Source organism: Taurulus bubalis, assembly GCF_910589615.1.
Source record: "Taurulus bubalis genome assembly, chromosome: 5".
Classification (NCBI taxonomy): Eukaryota; Metazoa; Chordata; class Actinopteri; order Perciformes; family Cottidae; genus Taurulus; species Taurulus bubalis.
This window is the reverse complement of record NC_136593.1, coordinates 10784621-10804542: the sequence shown is the minus strand read 5'-3', so window position 1 is coordinate 10804542 and position 19922 is coordinate 10784621. Positions and strand designations below refer to the sequence as shown.

General features: G+C 37.7%; 1 protein-coding gene across 1 annotated transcript; it reads right to left on the bottom strand.

The window, feature by feature from the left end:
* Positions 1-509: 509 nt before the first annotated feature.
* LOC306736738 (dual specificity calcium/calmodulin-dependent 3',5'-cyclic nucleotide phosphodiesterase 1B-like) lies at positions 510-13819 on the bottom strand. Its single transcript, XM_079218400.1, has 14 exons — positions 13737-13819; positions 11602-11715; positions 10466-10648; positions 9939-10005; positions 9692-9808; positions 9165-9305; positions 8967-9067; positions 7505-7630; positions 6395-6496; positions 6062-6182; positions 3001-3082; positions 2645-2762; positions 2235-2371; positions 510-968 (listed from the first exon to the last, which is right to left on the bottom strand). The coding sequence occupies exons 1-14, from the start codon at positions 13787-13789 to the stop codon at positions 871-873; spliced, it is 1560 nt and encodes a 519-aa protein (XP_079074526.1). The 5' UTR covers positions 13790-13819; the 3' UTR covers positions 510-870.
* Between the last annotated feature and the right edge of the window lie 6103 nt (positions 13820-19922).

Genomic DNA, 19922 nt, shown 5'->3' with positions numbered 1-19922 from the left:
GGGCCATAAGTGAGGCACAGAGAAGCTCGGGAGAGTGAATTCATTCTCTGTTCGGGATGATGCTATTCTCCGCTATATATCTTTACAAAACAAATAGTTGTTTAGTGCTATATCAATGCTCTGACTTTCACATTTAGCACCTTCTTCAGATCCAAACTTTTTTATGAATTCTTGCAAGTGGTTTAAAAAGAGATTGCCTGTAAGAAAACATGTAGGATGTCACTTCAGTTGGCCTTTTATGTCAAAATGTCCACTCGGTTTTGTGCAGAAAACAATTTGTATCTTATAGTCATGGGTTTTGAATCTGTTGAAATTCATTTAGCAGACGGGTTACTGAAGAAAATAGTTGTTAAAAAAATGCAAGGTAGCAGATTCAGGGTCTTACCTTGCAGTTAAATCCTTTAAAATGTCTTAGTTAAAAAACAACAAGGCACAATATCATCCCACCATAACAAGGCCTGCCTTAATGATTCATATGACAAATTTACATATTTTCAATGTGTATTGTTTATTGTTTTATATAATAAATGACGTGTGTACTGGTAAAGCTACTACATGTAAAATGATCCTTACAAGTGTTTAGGTGGCAAATTAAATTAGTAACTTGCACATACATGGCCAGCATGTACACTTTGCATTTAAATTATCAGAGTATACAACCCTTAAAATAAGACATGGAGACACTTCTGTGCATGTACTCCATCTAACCTTGGGAAGATGAAGTTAACCTTTAACCACCCTCCCTCATAGCTCCCACAATCACCATATATGAAGGCATTGAGGTTTTGTTACAAACAATGACTCAGCTTTAACCTCAGTTAACCTTTGAATATATTCATTTTTTTAAGCACATAATAAATTATATTCTGTCTAGTGATTTGAATCTGGCGTGGACTCTGGCAGGGATTTTTCTGACAGCTCCTCTTGGGTGGGTCTCTGCCCTTTTGTCACACTGGGGTCTGAACATCCTGAAGGATATAGGAGATTGGAAAAAACATTGGAAATTTTGTTAAGCTGAATGGGAAACAATATCTGTATCCGTTAATCCCCTCATGAGATCACTGTGAAATGATAGCAGATAACAAATCAAATCACCACATTTATGGAGCAGAGCGGCTTTGTCTCTGCCAAGTCAGTCACACATCTAGAACAAATATATTTGATTCTGTTTGCAGATGTTGCCAAACTTTTCATCGGTGATCATTTTAATTCTGAATTTTTGCAAAAGACGACAGCATAAAAGTACAACCATTTCTCAGGATTGTATTGTGGTGAGCCCTGCTCTGAATTAGATAGAATTCTAACGAGCAATACAATATTTAATTAAGGATATGAATATAATTAAGATATGTTGGTAGCACTTTATATTAACTACACACTATTTAGCATTAGTAAAGCATGAATAAACACTTAATTCATCATTTATAAAGCATTATTCCAACCTGAATACTCATTAGTATGCAATTCAAAAACACAGTCATAAATGTTTCATTCTTGATTAATAAGATTGACTATTATAATGTGTTTTATGATTCGGGCTCAAACTTTATAAATGATGGATTCCCCATTTGTAAATTAAGTATTAAGTACTTATAGATGATTAATAAGATCATTTATAAAGTGTTAGTAAATGATACAAAAAAAATATTTAAATGTAATTTATTCATTGATTTATTTATACATATAATGATTTACATATGCAATTTATAAAATGTGTTGGTAGCACTTTATAATAACTACACACGTTTTAGCATTAGAAACACATGTAATTCATGATTAATTCAGTAGTTACTACTGGTTAGTTAAGTATTAGTTAAGTATGTTCTGTAACTGAGACTTCTGCTTAAGCAGTGGCTCAAAGCTAGCAAAAGTCTTAGTTATCTTCTCAACAGAAAAGGGAAATAGACACAACACAAAGTGATAAAGAACATTAATATGAAGGTGAAGGGGGGCCATGCCCGTCAGTGGCACGAGTGTTCCATAGTATGTTATAATATGTGTGCAACATACATATAAGCAGAGATAGTCCTCACTTTAGATGAGGTCACAGAACATACTTAACTAATGGAATAATGCTTCATAAATGATGAATTAAGTGCTTATTCATGCTTTACTAATGCTAAATAGTGTGTAGTTATTATATTAAGTGCTACTGATATGTTGTTTATTTCTTCAGTATTTCACCTTAACATAGATGTTGTTTAATGATGTCTGATATTGGATATACAACATACCATTGGAGCCACTTTCCTTCCATTTGATCTTGTTGTCTTCGGTGTGTCGTGTCCAAGTGGAGCGGAAGCTCACTAGCTCCGCTGTAATGTGAGCGAGACTCCACTGCAGACCTCTGGAGCTCTCCTTCCACAGATTACTGTTGAGAAATAACAGTGCTCTCATAGGTATTGCTATTTTTTCTTCCAGTTTTACCAGTATTCACCTTTCTTTCTTTAATGTTTAGATAATTATGAGTTTAACTACATGTTTGTCTTTATGTAATGGTACTCTGTGTAGCATTGAGGGGGATCTATTGACAGAAACAAAATAGCTTTAATCGATTGATAATAATTGTTGTATTTCCATTACCGGTTGCCGCCTGAGTACAATGTACATTTCCAACAATGGTACAAGCCTTTTAATGTGGTACCTGTGTCTGTTGCAGGGGTCTGGTGGGCCTGGGTTCTCCTCCACCAAAGGAATAACAATCTTTTCAGCCATGTCCGTCAGCAGAGAGAATGTAGGATACACAATGAAGTCTATGAAACCTGAAAAAAAAGCCTTTTTAACACGTGCAAATTAATAGTTTCTGAACTGTTAAAATGTGATTGCTGATAAAAAAAGAAAGAAATCCAAATGTAATTCAGTGATTGAAGTAATAAGGTGTAATATGACATATTTTACTGCAGTTTCAAGACTTTACCAAACATTAGTGTTGATGAGAATTACATCTGAACTGTGAGAGAGGACTAAGAGAAAGAAAGCGTTTTGGAAAGCGAGACATACCGATCTGAGACTCAGCTACCAGGGTGCTTTTTCGATCACACAGAGGAGAGAAGGGAAGGCCAAGCTCTGCCTCTCTATCACCCTCACAAAGATAGAACGAGAGAGAAAAAATATCTTGAACAACATCCCACACGTCACCTGAAAATAACTTTTTAAAGGTTATTCGACTGCACTACTCACCACCGGAGACTTTTAAATTGTTCAAAGAATATTAAGGTTTCTTTTTTTTTTAAGTAACACAATAAACATTAACTGGAGACATTTCTCACATCTTATTTTCCAAACCAAGTAGGGCTGCCCAACACCTCCTCTATTTTATTTATCTCTATATTATTTTTTTCTAGTCCAGGTCTGAGCGGTGAAAATAGAGGAGAGGATGACAACACATGAAAAAGTATTGCTGCAAATACAGGAAATCCACTCAGTCAAAGCACCAGCCTCAATACCAGCCAATGCTCTCATTGCCATCTGGCATTTGTGTGAACGTCATGGCATTTTAAGTAGGTTGTGCGAACACAAGATTGACAGTTTTCTTTACTGTCTGAAAAGTGGGGTTTTTGTTAGTAAGCAGCTCTTTAACTTGTCGTGGAAGTGCAGGTTAATGTCTATTCACAGGAATTTGAAAGGCAGCACAGAAAACTCATGGGAATTGCCATGATTTTACGTGGAATTGTGGTTTCTGGCAGCTTTACATGCACAAGAGGCTTGGCAGACCCCCCAGGCCCCAGTTCAGAAGAGACTTTTGCATTGAAATTAAAATGCTGTGAGCTTTACAAATGCAAATTTAGATAGTAGGGGGATTGTGTGTGTATATATATATATATATATATATATATATATATATATATATATATATATATATATATATATATATATATATATATATATATACAGATACAATACTGAATGTATAATCTTCTTTAGCGCCCCAAAAAAATATTTAATTATGTGAGTAAGTATGTTGAATTACTTTTTAGGCTAGTAAGGGCCAACTAAAGCTAACAAACAACAATTTATTTCCAATTTTTTACAATACGACACAACAAAATGCTACAACAGTCACGTATGTCATCACATTAGGGGGCTTGTCCAATCACATGCAAGGGTTATGGACATATGGATGTGTGAATGCAGCCTCACATATATATATATATATATATATATATATATATATATATATATATATATATATATATATATATATATATATATATATATATATATATATATATATACAGTACTGATTGTGTTTACAGCTGCTGGAAACGAGGAAGGGTGCACTAGTGAGCCTCAAGAGGGGAATCATGATTGGTGTCTGGTGGATTGCAGCCTCCTTCCTTTAGCAGCCAAGAGCTCTCGGACTTGCATGCCACACTTCTGCCAAGGCTGGGAACCCGAATTGCAAGGCTACACCTCACAAAGGTTGACACATGAGACCATATTCTGACAGAATGCCACCAAAAACATATGACTTAGAGTCGGCTAAAAAAATGCAAATGTCGATGTCCCAGGTCCTGCTCTACGATTGTTCCAGACTGTGGCCGGACACTTTGAAAGCTCCAGTTGTTGTTTTCTTCTTTATCAATAAAGCTTCTACTTTACTCAACATGTTCCTTGGAAATGTTTTCTTTCCTCAATAAATTAATTGTTATGTCATTGATTAGGCTTTAGTGTAGGCCATAGGATAACAATAACACAAATATATATATATATATATATATATATATATATATATATATATATGTATATATATATATATATATATATATATATATATATATATATATATATATATATATGACATACAATCTTCAGTAACTGCAGTATTTGTTTCATTGGCTTGCTTACACATTCTTCATCTGACTTAAAATGATGATGATCATGATTATTATGTTTCATCAGGAGGCTTGTGAGTTTCGGTATCATCACCCTTTCAACAAGATCAAATAGTCGGGTAGATATATTGCGCATTCGATTCTCAAAGGTTTTTTTTTCAGACTTACATCTGGCAAAAAAAAATCTTAGTTTGTAAGATCTAATGTGGCTTCAAGCACACAAACTACATGTTCAGTAAGTCTTTCCTCTCTGACTCTCTCTGCTTTATACCTCTGACTCTGAATACATTTCTTTGAAGGTTTCACACTCAGTTGAGTAATTTAGAAAACCGTATTGTTATTAGTTGTCCAACCGTTTGCCTGATCAATCATGCCAAGACAACAACAGATCAAACCCTTCAGTGAAATACAGATGTATAGTAGAACATACAAGAACAGAGAAGAAAGGATCTGAGCATATGTGAAGTTCATGTACAATGTTTCATTGGAAATGTGACATGTACAATTTGACATCCACTCACAGTGAAACTTGACAGGATTATCAAAAAAACCTGAGGCAACAATAACACAATAACACGAAAGTCCTTCTACTACGATCAATTTGTAGCATATTGTTCATATAACAATAATCTACACAGTGGTGGTCAAAATACAAGTAAGTACAATTTTGAGGTATTTTTTCACTTCAGTACAGCTACATTTAGGAGCGTACAGTAAGATTGTACATGCAACACATATGCTCAGTTTATAGAATACAATTCAATGTTACAGATGAAACTACCAAAAATATATGAAGTAGTGAAGATTTGCTCCAACTTGACCAACGACAAAATAAAAGTCCAGCTGACATATATATATATATATATATATATACATGTATATATATATATATATATATATATATATATATATATATATATATATATATATATATATACATAAACTATAATAATCCAGTACAGTGTGACAGTAGCCAGTCTGTACCTTTTGATACTTTGGGTGCATTTTGTCATTGATACTTTTGTACTTTCACTCTGAATTTGTAATGCAGGACAATGGAGTATTTCTATACTGCGTTACTGTTACTTTTACTGAAGTAAATTGTCCCTTAATACTTTGTCCACGGCTGGGTCAAAGTCGTATAATGCTAACAGAACAAGATGAAGATGAAGAGAAGGAGAGAACGAGTCACACTGTTAGTTGAGGTTTATTTTTAGAGTTCATACCTGCCTGAAGAACTCCTCCATCAGGGCCGTGGTCCAGCGAGAGTGCAGTGCCCAGGGCTTGGATGGGTGGCTTATGTCCGCCGTGTGGAGTAACAGAGACAGTGCTTTTGGCTTGTCAATCCTGTTGAAAAAGCATTGTGCACTTCTTGTTTTTGCTGTTGTGTTATGCATCTTAGACATGTCGGGGAAAAAAAGCAGACTTGCCACCAGCCGGCTTGACACTAATTTGCCTGTCAGCCTCTTTTTGGCAGGAATCATCTGAATCAGAGTTTATCTCATGACCTTGATTTATGCACCACAGTGTGAACGAACAGCACAGTCTATTAGTGTTACCTTTCTTGTTGTTGTAGACAGGATTTCATCCCTTTGACTTGCAGTAAGTGGGAGGACATGTCTGTGGATAGCACCATCTCTATAACTAGTGACCGTAGCTCCCTATAAACAAAAGCACACAAATACACAGTTTACTAGTTGGCCTTGGACTATAACAAGTCTGTAACTGTACAGAATACAAACAGGAGACTCAGTGGGGTACGTTTTTCAGATTTCCTGATATATTTTACTTGTTACCACGGTAAAGCTGACTGCGACAAGAATCCCACTACAGTATGCTGCTGGTCTTTGTCTTTAGTGATATATGCAGAGCGCTTCCATAAATAAAACAGTCAATTGTTGTATGTGTGCTATATAAAGCATCAGCTTCCAGGATTATACATTTTATAACAGTTTGAATATATTTTCTTTTCACAAACTAAGTTTCAGTGCATGAATGAATTGTTTACACACACACACTGAGGGAAGTGAGCTGATGCCAATATCCATCAACCATAGTTGACCTTTGACACTTTTGATTGTTCATGTTCATTACATATCACATTGTTAAGGCAAATGACTAAATACGATGATTTTAGCTCACTAATGACATCTCTGATTGAGAGATACTGCAGACAGAGGAAGTACTCAGTGACTCAATCACTATGCTATTGAGGTTTAGTGGGTAATTTTCTCAAACAGAATTAGTAATGTGATCTTGTATTGATTTCTGAATGAGAAATTGGATCTCAGGAGGTCAGAGGTCAGGGTCAGCTAGAAGAGCGGCCTTGTAGCCGGTAAGGACTAAAAGTCTCATTTAAGGACAATTCATGGAGGACAGTCTCTCCCCTTTCTGGCAAAGCCCCTTTCACATGGTCCAAGGCACCATGTGGGGACAGAATTGTTCTGCAGGTGACATTTTAAGGAAATGTCCCCTTTAGCTATCTATGTTTACTTTTCTGTTATTAGGGGGTTTACATCTCCTCACAGAAACCTTGTAGCTGCTCAGATTTTTTAAGAGCTCTTTTCTGCCAAGTCTGAGTAAGTATTTCCCATAAATGGTCAATCCCTCGACCTAAGTTTCTCTAACTAAGCAACAGAATTTAGGTGGTAAAAACATAGTCGTCTTACCTCCATTCCTCTCTCGTCAAATTAGTGAAGATGTTCATTTGTTCGTCCTGCAGCAGGCGGAACGCTGCACTCAGGTGATGGCTTTCCTGTACTGACCGATCATTGTAGATCAATGCAAACTCTGACCTGGCAGACAGACAGTGAAAGAGCAAGAGAGGAGAGGATCAACACAGAGAAGAGAAATGGAGTTTACAGAGTGTGAAAATGCATAAACACAATGACTGTAATGATGAATTTGAGAGAGTAGGATGTGATTAAAACAGGCACCATGTGGGTATTAATGACTCAGTGTAGCACGCTAATTAACTAATTTCTCAATCAGGCATCTTGTGTCCACTCATTTGCATAATCTACATTATTATATGGGTAACAAAATACATTGTGAAAGGGTTTCCAATTAGTGATTATTTTGTTCAACCAAACATAAAATAAAACATTTCTTTAAATAAAATCTTTAGCTGTGCGCTGAAGTGGTCTTCAGGGGGCTGTTTTAAAGTTTAGTTTCATTCTTCACAGAGAGAGAGAAGCCACAGTCAGCTTGACTTTATGATGGTTACACTGATTTTGGAATAATTATAACATTTCATGGTTAAAAAAAAACATTATTTATCCATGATTTCCAAATTCATTTATTTTTGAGGAACGTTCAAATTAATTTACAAAAACTAAGTTCCTTATTAGGAAAACATAGGAAACTATAGTACCCATAACATATATAATTACAGTAAAAAAACATACATAGAAAACCCTGTCATAAAAGCTTGACTAATTTGGGAATTAATTCCTGTTTTTGGCAGACTAACAAAGAAACTTCAAATGCAATCGAGTGTAGTCCTGCAGCGCAACACACAGGTGTAATATGTTATGGATGTATTTCATACATGAAAACCTTTATGGAATCAATAGTTACCAACATGAATTAAATCTGACCACAGCTAATATTCTTCATGCAGTAAGAAACAACAGTTAATTTATAACAGACACTATTTCCAGCCTATGGACACTGACATAGTACACGCTGGGTGGAGTATGACAGATAGATACTGTTAGATTCTGTAACTAAGACGTGTTCTTATTATTTTTCCCAAAATAAAGCATGGCGATGATGATGGGTGCCAAGAGACCGCAATCTTCAGCCCTCCTATGTGGAAAATCAACATCTAAAAATACTGCGTTCCCTCCATGAAGATGTGTTTTCTTTAGTGGTCTCTCTCTTGCCCTGCTTTTTTCTCAAATTCTAAAATTGCATCTAAGAAACACAACCTTACTAGTCCTACATTCACTGACATCTCTTACTATTTTACAAATGTCACAACAGGATGCAGCATATATATATATATATATATATATATATATATATATATATATATATATATATATATATATATATATATATATATATATATATCCAGTGCTTTATAAGACAGAGTTAGAAAAATATGTTTCTGAAATAGGAGCTTACTTTGTGTGAATGTGAAAGTTGTTTGTCGTCCCTGTGTGTTCAAAGTCATGGATGGCCGCGGCAAATATTGACGCCATCACCTCAAGCTCTGTCAGCCAGTGCTTGATAGATACAAGGGACACAACAGATATACACACACATATATATATCAAAAAAATCTATATATATATCAAAAAATCATTTGTGAGCCAGGTGTACCACGAGTCCAGAGCGCAGCAGCAGGCAGTGCAGCGTCTGAGTCACATCAGCAGCATGAACGTGGCTGTGGTAGGGGTTGGTGTGTTTGCAGTATCCTCTCTCCAATGCAGACAGGAACTCTGTCAGGCACGAGATGGGGATCTGCAAAGTGCGTAACATAATTATTGAAGTCACACAGTTTCAAAATCCAATGTTCACAAAGTTTGTGTCAACAATAAAAGCCCAAAACAGCCTGAATGTTGTAATAAAGTCGTGGCTAGGATTGACAGGTTTTATGGTATGATGCATGTGATTTGCACATATAATCTGGCAACCCATTGTTCCAAATTGATAATAAAACCCATATGCCTGATTAAATCTGCAGTTGCAACACACATTTCCCAATAGCTGAGGTTATAAGAGAAAGAATGATCATATCACTGCAACATGTGTGATCCAAAGCACTGACGTTCTTACATTGCTATCATGACATATTGTATGGGAAGTGCAATATGTAAACTGTTCAATTAAATCCAAAATTACAAGACCTTAAACCGGCTGTTGAGGCCATATCTGGTGATCAGCTCAAAGAACAGAGTTCGTAGGGCGTGATCAGAGCTGGCAGAGTTCAGAGCAAACACGTCAAAGCTCCAGCGGTCAACATCCTGAAGAGAAGGAGGGGAAAGTAAATGTGTTATTGATGTATACTTGATGTGCATACAATCCCTTTTGTGATGTCCGATTTATTGCACAAACACTCAGGCGTGGAGAGATTGATGATTAGTGGAGGTTTACCCTGAGGCAGTTTACGACCGCTGCAGGTTCGTCTGGCATGGCGGCTGGGTAGGCCCTCTTGAACATCCTGAAATAATGCAGTGTTTATGTTGAGTTCAGTTAAAGTTCAGATGTTGACACTGTGCAGCTAACTCGTCTCAGGAGCTGTTTATATAAATTCTACAAAGTCCCTGTTCCCTTTGGAAGGATGTTTTAAAGAGAAAAGGAGGCTAATGTGTCACAGTCCAGCGCAACTGTCTGTGTTTTCTGTGGCTATGTGAGTAACAACACTGCATGGGCTTGTATTAGAGTTATAGGATAGATGTGGAAATCAGTCATTTACAATGTTTTATAGTATGAGATTATAGTTTCCTTATTTTATTGTATTTAAGTCTCATAAATAAAACATATAGCTGTATGGCTGGCTACGTTTCTTTTCTGCAGCAGCTACATACAGATGAATATCAAACATCCTGACAAATCATACAGGCCTTCTCTAAAAAAGCATGACCTTATAAATACAAGATCAAATGAACACGTTATTTTACCGCTCCACAAATATCCCAGCCTGCACTGCATGCACGATGCTGCGGAACTTGGGCTTCTCATCTGGGCGTCGTACAGGCCGCCGAACCCTCTGGGTGAAGGTGGAAGCCAGCCAATCGGTGACCTCTGGAGGCACACCGTCTGACTGCATCTGCTGAAGGTCATCCTCAGACTCTAGACACTGTCTAAGACAACACACAGTGGCAAATTCTGGATTAAAGCTCTATAGGTAAACCTGTCGCTGTGTCCAAAATCACTTCCTATGTATTATGCACTCTATTTAACACCATGTAGTTGTACATTTCTGAATTGAGTTTGTAAACCATGGAATATCTCTGATGTATAGTAAAAAAGAGAGGGAGGAAGGGACGTAGTGTGTTAGACCCATAGGCTGCTCATGATACAACTATATTGGAGTTTGTACTGATATCCAGGGACTTTTAAAAGAAACAAACCAGTCACTTTACAGTGTGTACATGTGTCTTACATTAGCGTCACATTAGTTTAACAGCAGAACATATACTGTTTTCCTGAAATACTAAAAGTGACTTATTGTAGATGGTCCGGACTTTTCATTGAATGCCAATTTGTGAAAGATCCGTGACTTTCTATTGCCGTTTTTGCATCTGATAATCGGTGTTACACTGATATTTACAGTTGCCTAGTTGTATATTTGAAAGGAAAGCAATCCATAACTGCTTTTATTTTTCAGTAAATACATAATAAAAAGTGTTGGTCTAGGCCGTCGCCTTACCCTATCTGAGTTTCCTTTGGGTGCGCCAGTTTTCTCAAAGAGGTTAGCCAAATTGGTGACACAAAAATGCCCATTTATGTGAGTGTGAATGATTGTCATAATGTGTTAGCCTGTGACTGGCAACCTTTCTGGGGTGTACCCCACTTTAAGCCCAGTGTGAACTGGGTTGGGCTTTCAGGCCCCTGTGAGCCTGCTGAAGGTAATGGCCATAAATGCAGTAACAGTTTGATATCGTTCTAGTCTGTTATGCCCTTCTAGGCCCTTTATGGGGCCTTTATGCCCGCTTGGGATTTTACTGTGCATGTTCAAGGTAATGAACTGTTTACCGAAAGAGCTAAAAGAGAGCAAAAATTGTCAACATCATAATATTCCACTATATTCCACCTTGTTCCATCGAGGTAAACTGCCTCTAGTAACGACGCTGTGAAATCCAGATTCTTTTTGATTTCTTCAAAGTCAACATCTTTCTCCTCCAGCTGCTTGAGCATGCTCCTCAGCCTAAAAGAAAACACAGTCATTTATTTGGATGTGAACACAGTAAAATAATATGGCAGATGCCCTTTTTGGAAGTGCTGTAACTGCTGTTTCACCTCTCAAAACAGCAATTGCCGAGAAGTAATAGTTGTGTGAAAACGCTTGGAGGTTACAGCACTTTGGCATCAAAGTCTTCACCTTAAATCATACCCGATACAGTAATACAAGTTAAGCTCCAAAAGAAAGGTCAGTTTGTACAAAATGGGCAACAAGCATCTGAACACTGCTCTTTAAATTGACAGCACTTGTCATTGTCTTGAGTGTATGAAGCGAGGGACTTTAACAGGTTGAGAAATCTTCCTGAAAGGAAAGAGTTCATTTGAAAGTGATTTAAATGCCAAGCCGTCCAAAGTAAGCCAGTGGCAAAAGCCCATCATTAGTGCCAAATTTTCCATGAGAGGAAAACTTCCCATGGTCGAGGTCTTATGTAACCCACATTTGGTCAAAGTGGGCTCCATGAAAAATTATGTTTTTGGAGATTTTAAGTCTTTGCGACATTCTGATCTTATCTGAGAACATGTTGCTCAATTTGAAACTTTAAATCAAATTAGCACAGAGAACTGTTGGAACAGAACTAATCTCCTGCTGCATGATGAAAAGCAAATGCTGTTGCCTACAGAGTTGTCCACCTGTAGCGTGTTAATGTAATCTCATTACAGTAATAAGTCCAAAAGCTTTCACAGCATCATAAAGCTCTGATGACTGGAATCTTTCTACTTTGATTGGATTTGGATTTTCTCCGTAGCCATTTGGAAGAGAGATTCATTTCATCTGATAACACGTTTGTGCCACAGATGATTTCTCCTCAACATGTTTGTGGTGCTACGCGTACGCTAACGCGAGCAGAAGGATTGTGTTCAAACAACGCCATGCCGCACCGTGGAGCCAACTCCTGGGGATGAGATGCTCACAGCTTTTCAAGTGTTTATCACGCTGGCAGGGGCTTTCAAAAGCTGTTGAGTCATAAAAATAGCATGCCTCTGAATGCCACCGCTCACTTTCAATCTCCAGTAATCTTTCATGATAACATGGCCTTTTTTGTTTCAGCTGTTCACAGTAGAAGAGCCTCTAGACAGGACCTTTACAGGAAATTACTCGTCAAGTGCACTTGTGAAAATATGTTTATAGAGCGACATGACAAATCTTCCTTTGGCACAGGCTCTGTTGAATCTACACATGGTGTCATTTTTACTAGGTGCACAGCAATGTAGACAAGTTTGAATGGTATCAGCTTTGTCAGCACAGATAACAAATAGAAATATATATCTGGGTACATTTTATTGAGAATAAAAAAAGTTAACATTAACCCATATCAGATCATAACTCATTCCACCATGGAATTGGCATGAATAAAAAAAAAAAAAAGACTTTCATGACATGAGAAATGTGTGAAATTATTGCAAAAAAGAACTCCAAAACACTCAACAATGTTACACGCTCTGAACTCTGCAGACTAATACATTATTGTGTTAACCAAAACAAAACCACATGGCCATCACCTCCGCAGCACATTTTCCACACAGAAAAAGCATGAGAACGATGAGTGTTCACACAACCACTTGGAGTGACAAGTGTTTGCGCTCATGCTGCTAAGTGTAGTCGGAGAAAATTTTGATGAATGCATGAAATGTGCACAAATAAAAAGGCAACTATATTCTTGATAGGAGACTTTTCAAGGTAAAGATACAACTCTAGGCTTTGCAGTGAACAACATAGATAAAATCAGTCAGGAAATCCAGAAAAGGCTGCAGCATTACCACTCATCACTTTGCTACAGGGTGTATTTTTTACTCACACATTTCCATTACTGCAAAACAAGAAAACTCTTACATCAGAATGGGATCCAACAGTGATCAATCATGTTACATTTAAAGATGTTGCATGTTTGGTAAAGTCCTCTAGCTTTATTTATGCAGTCACAGAATGGCTGGACATGTAGGTATCTAGTGATGATATCATGTGTGCTAATCTTTACCCTGTCTTACCTAGAGATGGGGATCTGTAGCCGTTTCTTACGGATTCGCACCAGTTCAGCCATTCCACACTCAAGCTGTGCCCTAATGGACCCCAGAGTTCAATGAAAAAAATAAAACAAGACGAAAAAAGGGAAAATGAATGCAGAGAGGCTCTAAGCAGAAAAGTTCTCCAAACCACCAACGCAAACTTTGTGTGTCCTGAGACAGACTTGTGTTTCAACAGCTCTCCCACCCACTTCTGGAGGGACCGACTCCACTTCACTCTGATTGGTTAGGCAGGCACTTACTGTGTCAGTGTGTGTGTGTGTGTGTGTGTGTGTGTGTGTGTGTGTGTGTGTGTGTGTGAGAGAGAGAGAGTGAGTTTGTGTCTTTGTCAGTGAGTGAGTGTTTGTGTATATGTGTACACACGTTGAGTGAAGTGTGAGTGAGTTGACCTCACTCACTGATGAAGTGTTGACTGCGAGGCTTTCAAGCCACGTGTACTCAAATCCCAAATGAGAATTTTCCACCACAGCCGCAAATTAGGGAACTACACAGAGAGTCTTTCACTGAAACCCACCAGTCACCCAAACCAAAATACATAAACAAAGCTTGTCCTCAAAAGCCACCCACAACAGCTCGATAGGTTAATGGCTGTGCTTGCACAGAAAATAGCCACCCAAACATTTAACTTAAATTGTTTTGAATGCTTTAACAGGCTGCTTCTATTTTTACTGATCATCTTGAGCTGAAGTTGATTTCAGAATTTACTCTGCAAAAAGAAAATACATATGCTGTCAGAGAGTTTTTTTTTTTCAAGATACAAAAGGTGCAGCGGCAGAGCCAGCAGTGGCACCTTCAATGAAACGGCACTGAGCCTCAAATCATAATTAAGGTCATATCAACAATTTACTTTAACAGCGGAGTCGAAATATTTTTATTTGAAATGTCACAACAATAAAAGTCTGTGTTTTCTGGGAAGTAAAGAGAACAAACAGTTTATCTCCATTAGACACAAACCTACACAAATAGACGGGACAATGACTGTCGTCCCGAAACACTTTTGTAGTTCTAGATCTTAAATGCATTACTAGTCTTTATTTATAGAGTATTGTGAGAGCTGTGCGACAACGTGGCTTGCATGGGAAAACCCCCTGCTCGCTGTTCGCCTCCCTCCTTGCTTGTCTTGCTTTGGCTGCTGGGTCAGACTGACTCTCATGCTCCCATGCTCTTTGACATGGCTCAACATATTGCAAAAATGATGAGGAGTACCATCACAACATATGATTCTCCATCTCCTGTGTCAATTTGAGCTGTTTGGTTTTCACCCATATTTGTTATGTTTTAATGTAGCAAAGATAGAGAATAAACAATGCCAGAGAATGATGCTTACATAGTATTTAAAGTGTGATGTCAATAAAACATTTAAAAAAAGAGTAATTCATCTAGTGTCACTTACAATTCAAAACACTCCGTACTATATTCACTTTGTGTGCTTGCCAGCCTTTTGCTTTGTACTCAAAACTGTTTTATTTATTTTTTCTCCATCCGTCTGCGTCTGATGATGACCATCCCTCTGATCTCTCTCGCTCTCTCTGTCCACTCAGTGGTATGAGCCAATTATTACTCACTAAGCCCTACACTTCAGGGAGAGAAATCTGACTCTATGGCACCATAAATCATTTAAATGTGACGAGTCTCTGCATGGGAACTAGATGTTCAAGAGACTGAGGGTACTGAGGGGCACGGAGAGTGGAATCAAATGGATTTGACCCAAGTCAAAGGTTTATTTGATTGAATACAATGGTCAACGGGTCAACGGCTTATTTCCTCAACTTTCTCTTGGATGAATCTCATACTCAGTCAACCATGTTGGATTGATTAAACAGTATTCTGCCACCGCACCACACATCTCTCCTTTTAGGCACAGTATTCCTTTTGCTCTAAATTAGTGGTTCAATGTGGTTCAAAAGATGTAATACACCGCGCTGTGCCATCAGTGTCTGATTTAATACAGAATATTTACAATTCTCTTCATGAATTTACACTTATAATGTATTGCATATTTATTAAATAACTATTTTTTAAGTATTTTTGAATGGATGCTATTTTTTTTATATATATTTCTTTTTAATCTCACGTACCCCCTGGAGTGCCTTCACGTAGCCCAATATGAGAACCACTGCTCTAAATAATCCACATAATATGTTGCAATTTATTTTCATTGGAACTGCTTTTCACCAAAGAAATAGTCCCTGAACTCTATCGACACTGTGTCGTATGGATCACACGGAGTGATAAAGACATTGTCTCTTTAAAGATATGTTAATAATGTTTGTATTTTGCCACACTAGCAGTTTGAATCTATTGCAATGTCGCTCAGTCAGTCCACCAGTTTGGTCTAGACTCATATCTCAACAACTATTGATGCGCTTTGCCAAGAAATTTCGGACAGATATGCTCCCCTTAAGATTAAACGTTAGAACTTTGGTAATATCCTGTATTTCCCTCCAAGTCTGTCATTAGGTCACATTTTGTACGTGTCCAATAAAAAGTGTATTGACCAAAATCTTGCAAAACTAATGACATTCTCATCAGCGACAGCAGCCCAGTACTTTGTATTTAGAGCGTATTAACTAATGTTATGTTAACATGCTAAACTAAGATGGTGAAGCTAAGAGGTATTGTAAACAGCAAGCAAGCTTTATTATTGCGTGCATGTTACAATCCTATTATCATTTAGCTCCAAGCAGAGCTGTGCCAATGTACAGCCTCACAGAACTGCAGTGATGAATGAAAACTCTTAGACCACAACTACAATTCATTCATCTCCATTCTATTGGGGATGAAAATAGAAACTTCAGAGACCGTTAGCTCAAAACCCAAAAAATAAAAATAAAATCTATGTGGCTAAATATGAGGAAGACAAAAAAGGGTATTATTGAGGTGAACTGACCCTTTAATTAATAAGTAATGTTTTATTGCAGTGTTGACGCATTACTGTGCATACTTTGTTTGCTTCCTACCATATTTTTTCTATCTTAGATTTAAAGTTTGACACATAATGAACCCACAAAATATGAACTTAGTTGCAGTAAGAGAGACAACCTGTTATTTTCTTGTTTGTTTGAAATTCATCAAACAAACTTACTTAAATTAAACTGGTTGTGAAAAGACAACATCTTAAGTATATTAGTGGCCAGATCATTGATGAGAACCATACCAAGTATGTCTGCATGTTGTAATAGAAAATGCAGTGACTCCTCACTGCTCAACACCCCATTCACTGAATAAACATCTAACTCTTCTGCAACTTTATGGTACACAACAACACAAGACTGTTACTAAAATCTTTAGTAAAGTGTAGAGTTTGAAAAGTAAACCAATAAAGGCAGTCTTACCGTTGCAGTGTGGTCCGCCATGTCACAAGACTGAGATGTCTATCAGCTGCTCTGTGTATCTTGCAAGTTGGTGTCATGACCCTTAGCTCTGCAAGCTGCTGAAGACGTGTGTGTAAAAGTGTGACAAAACCACAGAATGAGCTCTGTGTTACTGTAAATCCAGCTTGTGTCCTCTGTTTGAATGTGTGTGTATATAGTGCTGTAGTTTATGTTAATCTATGCTGCTCTGTGTTTACACTCTCAGATACATCTAATCCTTTCCTCTGTGTATGTATGCTGTGTTTTGCAGTGTGTGTGTGTATGATCCCAAGTGTCAGGAGAGGCTCTGTGTCACCAACATAATCAGCAGAGAGACTTATTTCAGGACCAGAGTTTCCACCATTAACTGTCCTCAGGGTCTCAGGGCAGGATCCACTGTGCATTTGCAGGCAGAGCCTTAAAACATGTCCTGCTAATGAACACGATTGGTGGTAGGTTGGTCGGGTTTTTGAGTGTTAGTGTAAAGTTGAACGATTTGGAGAGTTTTATGTGGTTTTATTTACTTATTATTATTCTCAGAGAAAATATCTGAAGTGTTTGGGGAAGAGCTGCAGACTAGATAGAGACAAGAACATCAAGATGAGGAGAGGTGGACCTGAAAAGCACTACCATCGTTACACAACTAGACAATGTAAGAGTCAAATGGCATGCTTTTTAAAAATGAATGATTGTGTGTGTGTAATAGGATATTTTGCATCTCTGTCCTCCAGAACGTGCTGGAGGATACAGCTGAAGAACGCCAGGGAAGCTCAGACAGCTCTAAGATGACCTCGATGCTGGACGAACTAGGCAGAAGGAAACATCAGAGAAGCTAAATATTGACTTGATACTTTGATAGCAAGTATCGTGTGCCATAAATAATCTTAAAGTATGATATGTCATGAAAAAAAGTTAAAGTTGAAAGAAATCCTTAAAAAGTCATAAAACTGCATGGCAAAAAAAACAACTAAAAAGTCATCAAAAGGTTGTAGTATAACATGCTGAAAATAGTCCTTAAAAAGTCATGGTATGTCCAAAAAAGTCACACTATATTGGAAAAAGTCATAATATAGTACGGTATCATTAAAAAGTCATAAAACTGTATGATGAAAAAAGCCAATAAAAAGTCGTAGTTTAGCATGTTGAAAAAAAAGTATGTTGAAATAAGCAATTTGTGATGACCCCTCCTCTCCACTAGGGGTCTGTGTCCTGTTTGCTGGCTCCTCTTTGTCTTTCAGGATGTTGTGGCTCAGGCTCGTGTGATTCAAGCTATTACGTCTCTCCACCTGAACGTGGACGTCTCTTACTTGGCTGACAGGGTTGCTGTTTACTTTTGTGTTTGCTCCACACATTTTCACACATCCAAACGTGCTGACATGACACATTTTTGATTCCCCGCTGTTGTTTAGTTATTGGTATTCTTTTATTCAATAACTGTGTTTATTTATTACTTTTAATTTGTCTGGTCTCCCATTTATATTTAAGAGGTGAAAAAGGATGTGTGCTATAATTGGTCAGTTATACCCTCTTGATTGTAATCAAGTCACTTCGAGACACAAATAGTGATGTGTTAGGAGTTGTAATCAGTTTTGGGGGTTGTAGGCCTACACTGCTTATATTTACCGTAAACTGGTCACCAAGTACTGGGTTGGTTTTAAACTTGGGTGTAGAGCAAGTAAAATAATACAGAGTGATAATGCAAAAGAGAGCATTCCTATAACCCATCCATGAACAGATTTAGACACAATAAATGATTTCCAAAACAAATAAACAATGTCATGAATGTGTTGAGTGAAAAGGCATACTGGTTGACTGACCGCACTTCAATCAGGAGAGACTTGTTTAGAATGTAATAATAATGTATTACAAATGCATAACATTTGAATAGTGCAAAGTCTTTGGTGATTGGACTCCATCCTGAAAATAGAATAATCAAGGGGTAGTGGAGTCCAGAACTGGTGGTGGTGGGGAAGAAGAGTTGCTGTGAACCGATGATGAAGGGTCCTGGCTGATGCTGATTGGAGGTGCCTGGGGTGGAGCAGGGACTGTTTTGAGCTGAAATGACAACTGAAATCAGCCGAGAGGAGAACATATTTAAAAGTTTGACAACAACAATGTAATTGGCTTCAAGAAACTGCACAGAAACTGGTTGGTTAATTTTAAGTGCATGCTCCCCAATCTGTTTATGGAGTAATCACAGTGAGAATTAGAGACTAAGATCATGAATAAAAAGGAGTGTAGTGGCACATCCGGGTGTGAAGAGCAAAAACTCAAGTGCAGGAGGAGACGACAGGAGTCCAGATAAGGCAAAATCCAAAACGTTCTTTACTTTGTAAAGACAAAAAAAAAAAGAACACTAGAAAAACGTACAGACGGTGGCGAAACATGCAGGGGTATGACACGAACCAGAGAAAGACAAACCTGCAACAGGCAAGGAGACGACACAGGGGAAGACAGACAACGAGGCACAGGTGGAAACAATGAGGGTGGGGCTTCACAATTACACAGGGCAAAGGCACACAAGGAGGGAGGTGTCTGGAACAAGGACAGGTCAAGGGAATAAACAATCAGGGACAAGGCAGACAATGACAGGAAGTGCAGGGACACAGAGGACATAAGAGACACAGACTACTAAATAAGACTGGAAACAACCCAACACTGTGACATGTAGAGCGTGTCTTCCTGACTAAACTTCCACTTAAGTTTTACTTGATTGAAATAGCATATTAAATATAACAGAAATTTGATAATGCCATTTTTTGTGGCTTGTTAACCTAAAGACGTTTACAAAATCAAA